This window comes from Cucumis melo, chromosome 11 (assembly GCF_025177605.1).
Source record: "Cucumis melo cultivar AY chromosome 11, USDA_Cmelo_AY_1.0, whole genome shotgun sequence".
NCBI classification, from domain to species: domain Eukaryota; kingdom Viridiplantae; phylum Streptophyta; class Magnoliopsida; order Cucurbitales; family Cucurbitaceae; genus Cucumis; species Cucumis melo.
The window spans coordinates 13,786,705-13,797,474 of record NC_066867.1 but is presented as its reverse complement, the minus strand read 5'-3'; the positions used below and the strand labels follow the sequence as shown (position 1 = coordinate 13,797,474).

The window sequence follows — 10,770 nt, the reverse complement described above, 5'->3', positions numbered from 1 at the left end:
ATGCGTGCGAAAGCTGATGCGATAAAAAGATTGCCTAGGCAATTAAATTCACTAGGTGATAGGCCACATCATCATGCGAAGAGATTCACTAAAAGACAAGAATGGTAGTTGAAGTGAATGTGACTTGACAAGGCTGCTTTTGGTGTCGAAATGTGCAGAAAAATAGAAGCTTTCCGCCCAAAGTTGCCTATAAAAAAGCTTCATCTTCACCATGTAAAGAAGGGGGAGGCTTGAATGGACTAAAAGTTTGAGACCTCTAGGTGGTTTGTCTCCCTGAAAGCCGGCGGAAAGGACTAGCCCTTCCCCTTCTGTAGAAGTTCTTTCCCTTTTTTCCCCTTCTTCGATCAACTTCTAAGTGAGAGCTTAGAGTGAGATTAAAGAGAGAAACCACCATCTTTGCCCCTAACTTATAAAAGAGCCAAGGAATGCTCACAAGGCATTCTACGGCTCAACTCCCCTCTGTACTTTCCAGTTTTGTATTTTAATTGTAATGTTTGACTTTTACATTTCCATGGTCGAATGGCCTACATCAATCATTACATTGTATCTTTACTCACTGTCTTTCAGTCATTTCTTTACTGTTCATCTTGTTGAAGTGTTATAAGTGGTTTAAGTTCATAATAAGTGCATGATAAGAGCTCTTTACTTATAAGGTTCATCACGTTTAGTTAGGTTTGACTTCATCGCTTGGCCAGCATTTATCACCAACTGCTCGAGAGAATAAGTAGTAAGGACATAGCTAAATGCGTGCAGAAAGGAGTTTGAAAATAAACTCCATTCTGGCAATTAACTTTCATCATTTGTGTCCTGAAAGGAGAATAATTGTGGTATCTTAACGTTGAAAGGTTGTTCACCTAATTTGAGTCTTACAAATAAGGAAATCAAGATAACCATCGCATATTTTATTTTTATCATTTGTATCCCAAGAGGTGAACAAGTGTGGCATTTAAGTACTGATAGGTGATCGCCTTAATTAGAAGATGGTTATGTAATCTCTATAGTATCAAGGACTGTCGCATGGCTTAATCGCCTACAATGTGGAGACCTTCTATTTCCTTTAACGCAAGTTAGTTCATTCTCCATATTGTAAATAGTAGATTGGATACACACGTACACTTATACTTTATACTATATAGATATTTATACCACTTGGGATGAGAAGTAAACATTCTAACTAAGATTGATAGAACTTCCCTGTGTTTGACCTTGGCTTACCCAGAAAACCTATTGCTTCGCTTACACTTAGGCAAGCAATAGGAAAACTTGTACTGAACACAGTTTAGTGGTTACACTGGAAAATGACGTATACCTTTCATTGCATAATCCTCGCCTAAAGACATAGTGAACATATTGTATACGATGATCATGTCTTATCGCATAGTAGTGAGTTTGCGAGAAAATGACTAAAGTGATAAACCCATAAGTAAAACCTCTCCCTTTTACACGAACAAATCAAGATGCAAGTTCAACAATAGGATAAACGACTGATTGTTTAGATTTTGGTACACGATTGTGTAGTGAAAAAAGAAGAAAATAAAAGATGAGAGATGATAAAGAAGAAAGAATTCTGAAAAAGATGAAGAAATAGGGAACAAGAAGAAGTGAGAATATGAAGAAGAAAAAGTAATAATATGAAAAAGATGCGCAAGCTAGAGGTGTTCAAAAAATATTTGAAAACCAAACCATAACCGTAATTGATTGCATGCAGTTCGATTAGATTTTTGTTAAATGCTTCTTATGCAACTCGATTCGATTTAAGGCAATAAACCGAACTGAATCACTTTATTTTTAGAAAAAAAATTAAAAATAAAATATATATACACACACATATATATAGAAGATTGTCAAAATGATAAATTTGACAAAATATTTGCAACATATAACAAAATGTCAGATTCTATCAATGATAAACATTGATAAATACTGATATGCTTCTATCAGTCATATTGATATGCTTCTACCAGTTATATTGATATGCTTCTACCAGTCATATTGATATGCTTCTATCAATTATATTGACAGACAATAATAGAAACCTATTAATGCCTATCATTAATAAAATTCAAAATTTTGTTATATTGTATATTTTAGTTTATTTTACAATATTTAAAAATGTCCATTTATATATATATATATATATATATATATATATATATGTGTGTGTGTGTGTGTGTGTGTGTATAATTAATTAATTAATTAATTAAACATACAAGTATTAAGTGTATAATTTAGGGTAAAGTCATACAGGTAGACGACACTTGATAGACGTGGACGATACGTTGCATTTGAAGTTTTAAACCAAACAAAAATTCGCATACATAGTTCAATTTTGCATTTCAAAATTCAATATGATTTCAACTTCAAAGCGTAGCACAAATATTCGACCCAAAATTCATAACAAAAAGAACAAATCTAAAATTTGTAAAATTACTACAATGACTTAATAGGCTCTTATTTGTTGTGTAGTTACACAAACTATAAATACTTTTCAGTTTTGTATATAAATCAACCAAATATATTTTACGGACTTATCCACTAAAATCAAACATTATTGTTATGATTACTATGATTCAAAGAAGTCGAACACTAATTGAAGATTTAAAATCTACCACATACTCGTATCAATCAAAAATGAAATGCCCAACCATCCAAAAGTTCGACAACATACTAATTATTAATCCAACGTAACCTTCAATACTTGTGTCCAATTTCAATGGCTACAGATTTACTTCCCACTATATTCAAAAAATTGTCAAAAATGGGACATTGACAAAAAATTTACCCTTATCTTTTAGTGTTTTTATTTGGTAAATAGTTATTATTTCCATTTCTGGAAAAAAAAAACCCATATAAAATTATACAATAATAATTTCAAAAAACTTGGTATTAAAAAGAACTTTAAAAACTATAGCAAAGAAAATCAACAAGGCAATTTAGTTAGAAATTTCTAAACAATATTTCTAATGGATGGGCATTAAAAGGAAACGGGGAAAACAAAAGAGACCAATTTGAATATGAGGACAAAACTAGCAGTCTGGAACGGAATAATAATTAGATCCTCCCCCATCCTACAAACTTCATGGACAAAATTTCTCGTACATCACTAGTAGTACAAAATATAAATACGGTCTCTCCTATGTCTAGTACTCACTTTTGGTTGCCAGCTTCGACTGGTTCGACAACTTCTGCTTCTAATGGTTGCGATTGAGATTGAGGTTGAGGTACATACCATTTGCCGGAAAGTGCCATGCCCATCATCTCATATATCTTACCACCCAGCTGGGCCGGATTTTCAGGCTGCACAAACATGGAGTTAGATGGTGCACTTGGTTATAAATGCCTAACAGATGAAGCATGAAGGTAAATTTAAGATTTTATATCATCCAACATTTTCCATCACTTATAGGCTTGAAATATGTAGAAGACCAGCAAATACAAATTAAAGAAAACAACATTACAAGGGTTTGAACATAAGACTTGTAAAACGTCCTCAATGATTATATGATATATGTTACATATTATATTAAACTTTGCTTTCACCCACTAGCTTAAACTTTTGAGTCCCATTGCTATTTTGTCTCCAATATTAATTTCGACATGTTTCTCCATATTTCAAAACCCCACAAATGAGGAGAGTATTAGATAACATACACAAATTACAATACATAGGTGCATAGGAAGTTTTACCGTAAAGCCACTGGAAACTAAAGCTGCATCATACAGAAGATCAATGGCTCTCAAAGCATCTTCATCATTGGGGTTACTCTTGTATGCAGCCTGTGGTTATTTGCATAATATGTAATTAACACGAATCCAAAGAAGAAAGTATAAATGTACCTCTGCTCTTACTTACATCCAGGCTTTTAATAATTGGGTGCTCAGCGTTGACTTCAAACACCCTTCTACTTCTCATGAAGTCAAGACTAGAGGTATCGCTGAGACTTTGTGCCTTCATCAGCCTAGAAAAGAAAAATGAATGAGGAGCAACACTTGAAATAGAATATATATGTTTTGTTTTAACATTAGAGACACTTACCTCTCCATGTTGGCAGACCAACCAAACTTCCCAGCAACAAGAACACAGGGTGAAGAACTTAGGCGACTTGATATCTGAACACCGGCAACTTTGTCTCCCAAGCGTTTCTTAATCCAATCACAAGTTTGGCCGAACTCCTGTTTCATTTCTTTCTCTTTCTCTTCATTCTTATCACCTAAAAACACATTACAATCATTATTTTTCCTTGTTTTCAATTTTAAAGAAGACCAATAACGAGGACAAGGTGACATCCTATAATTTTAGATGTGGAAGCACCGCACGCATGCACAATTTGCGACAGTGGGATCATCCTATAAATATACAAAATAATGAACTTGACCCTAAAAATTTGTTTAATCTTCCATGCATGTATCCAGTATTCAGTATTCAGTTCAGTCAACTAACAGTGAGGGCCAAAAACAAGTTAGTAAAGAGAAGCAGAAATAAAATAAATATTGCTTGAATAAACTGTAAAACAGAGAAATAAAAATAAAAACAAAAACAAAGAAATATATAAATTAAAATAAAAAAAATCAAAATCATAAACAAAGTATCGTTTAAAGTTAAAAGGCGTAAACATAAGAAAGTTCAAGTAAACTTACCTAAATACAAATAGGAGTTAAAAGATGTGATCTTGAAAAAGTACAAGTTAACTAACCTAAATCCAAATCTTCCTTGCTAATGTCAACAAACTTTTTCTCTTGGTACGATTTCAAGTTCTGTATGGCAACTTCATCAATTGGATCAACTAAATATAAGACCTGCCATTGCGAAAATTTAACAATTTAACAATGAACAAAATCAGTAAAAACGCAAAAGGGAAGAAAGTAGGTGAACCATTAGCCAGAAATGAAATTAAAGAAACGAAAGAACTGCTCAGAAACAACTTGAGATAATAAAGTGACGCAAAGTCGAGCTCTTACTTCAAGACCCTTTTCAAGAAGTTTCTCAAGGAAGGGAGTATTTTTTGCACTAGTGACACTGTCAGAAGCAATATAATAGATATCTTTCTGCTCTGGTTTCATGTTTGCAACATATTCATCAAGACTAATCACATATTCTTCACTTTGGGAAGAGAAAAATCGAAGCAGTGGGGCAATTCGTTTATGATTTTCAGAGTCCTCAATGCAACCCAATTTCAAATGCTTTCCAAAATTATCCCAAAACTTATCATAATCCTGCCAAATAAAAAAAACAGATAATTAGAGAACGTGACTTTATTTGATATAGACACTGAAAAATGCAAACTAGTGCAAGTATAATGCTTATAGTCAGCTGGCTGTATCAGTGAAAAATGACTGGTTCATTCATATTTCTAGAACTCAATTTCTTAGAAAAGGAATATATTGCTAAAACTCAAGGACACTATTGTACAACTGATATAACAGATCTACTTTAAGAAAAGTCAGTGGCTGGTTAACACATATAAACCCAGCCATATCATTAAGTGAGATTTACTAATGCAGATCACTTTGTATTCTACATATTAACATAATCATGCTTAGGTTTCAGTTGAAGAAGAGGGGAAGGTAGATGCATAACACACACACATACAGCCAACTTGAGGAAAAGCTGTATCGCTAAAACGTTAAAAGCATTGAGTATTATTAACAAAGTTCCCTATGTTTAATGCAAAAATTTCATTAAATAGTGCATCCAAGTTCATTAAGATAGATCATCATCTTTGAAAAAAACAGAAGATAAGAAAAATGTATACGAAATCAACTATTGAACGTCATACTTCTTTATTCTCACTCATGGAGAGGCCTAGAATCATGTCAAAAGCTTTCCTGACCAACCTCTTCCTCATGATCCGTACCTATAAATAATGAGAGTGAATATCATTTCATTGATAAAATAAATTAAACTGAAAAAAAAGGAAGATGACTATTATACCATATGAGAAAAAATTCTTCAAATAAAAAAAAAACTTACTATGCGACTCTCTTGAAGGATTTCACGTGAAACATTTAGAGGAAGGTCGTTTGAGTCCACGACACCCTTGACAAAGCTTAAGTATCGAGGAAACTAAAAGGCAAAAGTTAATTAAGATCGTCAGCATCGTCACCCGTAAAACTGAGCTTCAAAGCACAGGAGGGTTATTTCATTTAGATAAAACTTTACCAATTCTCCATCAAAATCATCTGAAATAAACACCCTTTTGACGTAAAGCCTAATATTTTTAGTCTTGGAATTTAAAAAATCCTCCTTCCCCATGGGTGAAACAGCTGGAACATAAAGTATTGACCTGAATTCTACTTCACCCTGCAAATTCAAACAAATAGCTAAATGTAAATCCAAATGTTTTAGAATTTGGTTGTAATCTTATCTTTTCGACAAATTAGCTAACAATTATTTGATCTTCTCATCATCTAGGAAACAAACTTGTAGATTCCTTTAGATAGACGAATTAGTTAATGGGATGGTAATCCTCATCCTCCCTGGACTTTAAGCAGACAAAAGAGGTATGCACAACCAGATAAAAATGGACTCTGAAGGAGAGGAACACAGTGAATATGCATTAAGCATACCTCTGTTGTGAAGTGAGATGATGCTAATGGATCCAAGTACTCATTAAAAGTTTTTTTGTAGAATTCATTGTAGTCCTCTGTGGAGACTTCCTTTGGGTTCCGAAGCTGCAAATACAAATAGAAGTAGAACCCTCCTTAGACGTATGGAGTAAACAACAAAACTGGAAAATTAAAGGAGTTTTGAGCTAACCCATATTGGTTGGGTCTCATTGGTGAGTTCCCAGTCCCAGTACTTCTCCACAACAGTCTTTGTTTTCTTCTTCTTCTGCACAGCAAAATCATCAATTAGATTACTATTAATAGAAAATTTCATTGTGCAAGTTGTAATCCCTCAGTTCCCCTATAAAGTGTTGGAGAATTGAGGATGGAAGAAAACAGACTACCTCAGTTTTTCCATCCTGTCCGTCCTTGCTAGCTTCAGTTGGTTCCTCATCAACTTCTACCTAAAAGGTCAGAAGAAGAATAGATTTCCCAGAATGAATATTTTAAACTTAAGAAGAGTTTAGAAATTAATAGGGCAACAAAACATTATCCATACCTCTTTAGTGAAACCCTTCTCCTGCCAGGTGTATATTGGAAATGAAACAAACTGTGAATAGTTTTTCACAAGCTTCTGAATGCGCTCTGGATGAGCAAAACCTTTGTCATCACGCTGAAAATAACAGGCAAAAAAAGAGAATGTAAGTAAGTAACAACAAAGAATACTACAAAAATATTCAAACTGACCTTTAAATACAATGTAAGGCAGGTTCCTCTCGAGAGTTGCTTCGCAGGATCTGTTTCTTCTCTAATAGTGTACGAGCTAGCATTTGCCTCACCTTCCCACACATATTGCTTATCAGACTTGGGGCTCTTTGTCGACACAACCACCTACAAAAATTAAGAGATGTTTATTAAATGCAATAAAAAAATATTTCAACCCTAAAAGACATGCAATTTTCTTCAGAAAAGCATACCCGGTCAGCAACCAGGAATGCAGAATAGAATCCAACACCAAATTGACCTATTAAATTATTGTCTCCACCAGCATCCTTGCTATCCTGTTAAACAAAAGAAATTAAATTTAGCTCAGGGCACACTTAAATAGCACTAATCGAATTAAATCACTTCAATCTGTTCAGAAGACCTTCAGCGCTTTCAAGAACTTTGCAGTTCCACTCTGGGCAATAGTACCAAGGCAGTCGACAAGTTCTTGCCTGGTCATGCCTATTCCAGTATCACTGCAAGCAGATAGAAACAAGTTATAATAGTCATATCAGCAAGAGAGGAAGGGGTCAAGTGGGGCAAAATAACACAACCCTTACGTTATACTTAAAATTCCATTATCTTTATCAGTTTGGATGCGTATATCAAAATCAATTGCTTCCTTCAATAGTCCAGGGTCTGTAACACTCAGAAACCGCAGCTTATCCAAAGCATCACTCGCATTGCTGAGAAGGTTGAAGAGGCAAGAATCATTAATCAATTTAGCGATCAAAAGCCAAGCTTCTAATAATAGAAGCAAGTCTAATATGGACAAAGCAGATTCCAACCACAAAATTATTATACACGCCAGAATAATACTCCAGAAAATTGATAACTTAGAAGACAAGAAATCATAAAGCCGTTTTTCCCTTAATAAACATGGTCATGTATTAAGAAGCAGAAAGGCAAAGACTAAGGGCTGGGGGTATAGGTCACCTCCTACCAAAGAAATAGTAACATGAAAAGCTTCCAATCATGAAAAATCGTGGAGATGGGGTAATAACAAAAGAATTTGCTTTTTGTCTAACACCGCACAAGAGGTAATGAATTAACCGGACAATGTGACAAAAGTTCGAAGCTCACCGAACTTATCTTAAAAAATTCTATTATTTCTTTTCAACCAACAACACACAGCACAATCATAAAGCCAAATCAAAGTCAAAGCATCAACATCATGAAACCTTTTTAAGCCAATGTCATTAAAAAGACTCCGTATTTCCTCAGTTCATCGATTACCCTAATGACATCAAGATGAAAGCGGTTTCTAATTATATTCACTTCTACCTAGAGTTCTTGCAAAAAATTGAGGAACAGAAGTTGGGATGAAAACATTCTGCCTAATTTGAGTACGATGGATTTAATGAAAACAGGAAGGTGTCAATAAAGCAACTACTGTCAAGTTTAACGACTTAGGGGACTTAGGGGCATGGGTACGGTAGAGGAACCCACAGAACTGAGCAGGATGTACAAATTTCCATTTAAAAGTTATAGAGAACGAGGGAAAAAATCAAATACTTCAAATGAAGTATAAACTAAATAAAATAATTAAATAAAACAAATATAAAAAAAGTAACGTTAACTGTATAGTCCGTATTCGTCCATTGGAAAGACGCAAACTTACACGCACCATAAGTTCATTATATATTAACTAGGATCTGATTATCAACCAGACCCAGACAACTGAATGACACTTTCTGTGTACTGCGTAGAGCATCAGCAAATGACTAATCCAAAATAATGATTGATGAAAACACAACAAATTATAAAACAATAAAATAAAACCTTATAAGCTCCCGAAGAAAAACTTCCTTGTTGCTGTACAAGCTGTTAACAATGAGGTCCATGAGACGACTCACCTGCCATGGAAAATGGAACACAAATATAAAAGGTGATGGGTGAATTTAAACATTAAGATCATAACTCCATATTAGTATATAGTTTCTTATTCCAAGGAACATGCCTCTGCTTGATACTCGTACTTCTCAACTGGAGGAGTAGCTGATGCATCAGACGCTGTGGCAGTTGATTCAAATCGGGCCAAGGAAAAATTATGCTTCAGATTCAATTGAGAGGAAGGTTTTGCCGAATCCAATTGGCCAACCGTTAACAATGAGTACCGTCTAACTTTACCATCACTCTCAACCACCTGAAAACTTTTCATCGCATGTGATTACCCATTCCATTATTCAGAAAACTAACAATCCAACGGAAAATTCGGCACCGAAACAGAGAATCACAAAAACAAACTTTTCACATAAACCACAATAAGAAGGCAACAAGGAGAACTTCAAAGTCAAAAACATGCCATCTGCGACCAGGGAGCATAAAACGGAATTAATTCATCAAACATAAACGACCCAACAAATTATCTCAATCTAGAATTGGTGAGGAGAGGCCTTCCAACCACGAATACAACATTGAACTAAAATGAAACAATAACCAAGAAAACCTACCCATAACACTTGATTACTATTTAAACGCAAAAAGGTTGATCAAATCCAACTAAGGTATTACGAACTATCAACCTTGAGAAATAACATAAATGAAAAGGAAGGTGGAGGAACACTCCAAATAATTATGCCTGGTTCCAGAACACTCCCACACCGAACTGTTGGATTGTGAAAGGTTTAAAAAAAACAAATTGGAAGCATCAAATCACAAGGAGAAAAAGAATAGAAACAGAAATTTTGATGTTTCAGAGAAAGAACACAGACCGAATGGGAGAGATGAGAGGCATGAGTAGCCGGAGCCAGAGCGGAGGCAGCATGACGGTGGTTGTAAGCTCCACCGGAGCGAAGGAAGGCAGTGACGGAACGCCTGGAGAGCTTGTGCATAGCGACGAAGGTTGAATGAAGCGAAAGAAGAAAGGGATTGAGATCGGTAGTAGAAAGGAAGCGTGCAGAGCAAAGAATGGGAAGGTGGGAAGGGGTTTAGTAGGGTTTTGAGAGAAGCTTCTGGAAAAGAAGGGGGTTCTTCCGCATTTTATACGTAAAGAAAACAAGAAGTTTCGAAAAAATTTAGGGAAAAGGAGATTGTATCTTGTCAGTTGAAATTGATTGGCTCTTCTCGATACAACAAGGCTTTTCTCATATTATTTAACTCCAACACTATAATGTATAACTCCAACTTCTCTTCTCAAACAAAGTCGAACAACTTGTCAATACCAAGTTGTCTTTGAGATCAAATCGTTAAGAACATTTTCTTATTGAGTTCAAAAACTTTTCACATAAATGACCATGCAACAACACAATATACAATCTTTTTCTACTTACTCCACAAAAAACATCTAGAACAAACTAAAAGGAAAAACACCTACTAACCAAATAAGGAAAGCAATCAATTACCGTAATGTCAATATCCTATGGCCAAAACAATAAGAAAAGAGTTCAAAAAGAAAATAAAATAAAAGAGAATTTTTACTTCCAATTAAAACACTAAAAAGTTCCTCCTTAAACTAAA

General features: G+C 34.6%; 1 protein-coding gene across 1 annotated transcript; it reads right to left on the bottom strand.

Moving 5' to 3' along the window:
* Positions 1 to 3,015: 3,015 nt before the first annotated feature.
* Positions 3,016 to 10,496, bottom strand: LOC103502120 (heat shock protein 90-6, mitochondrial). Its single transcript, XM_008465953.3, has 20 exons — positions 10,026 to 10,496; positions 9,272 to 9,457; positions 9,094 to 9,167; positions 7,872 to 7,997; positions 7,694 to 7,787; positions 7,524 to 7,607; positions 7,294 to 7,437; positions 7,106 to 7,219; positions 6,951 to 7,010; positions 6,758 to 6,832; positions 6,568 to 6,672; positions 6,161 to 6,301; positions 5,972 to 6,064; positions 5,778 to 5,855; positions 4,960 to 5,214; positions 4,695 to 4,797; positions 4,037 to 4,211; positions 3,854 to 3,959; positions 3,688 to 3,777; positions 3,016 to 3,297 (listed from the first exon to the last, which is right to left on the bottom strand). The coding sequence occupies exons 1-20, from the start codon at positions 10,143 to 10,145 to the stop codon at positions 3,148 to 3,150; spliced, it is 2,373 nt and encodes a 790-aa protein (XP_008464175.2). The 5' UTR covers positions 10,146 to 10,496; the 3' UTR covers positions 3,016 to 3,147.
* Between the last annotated feature and the right edge of the window lie 274 nt (positions 10,497 to 10,770).

What these genes read in the sequence shown, in the direction of transcription:
- LOC103502120 (XM_008465953.3), bottom strand. Translation starts at nt 10,145, where the DNA reads ATGCACAAGCTCTCCAGGCGTTCCGTCACTGCCTTCCTTCGCTCCGGT. An exon ending in AATGGAATTTTAAGTATAAC is followed by an intron (nt 7,788 to 7,871) that starts GTAAGGGTTGTG and finishes ATCTGCTTGCAG; the next exon opens with TGATACTGGAATAGGCATGA. An exon ending in AGTTCTTGAAAGCGCTGAAG is followed by an intron (nt 7,608 to 7,693) that starts GTCTTCTGAACA and finishes TTTGTTTAACAG; the next exon opens with GATAGCAAGGATGCTGGTGG.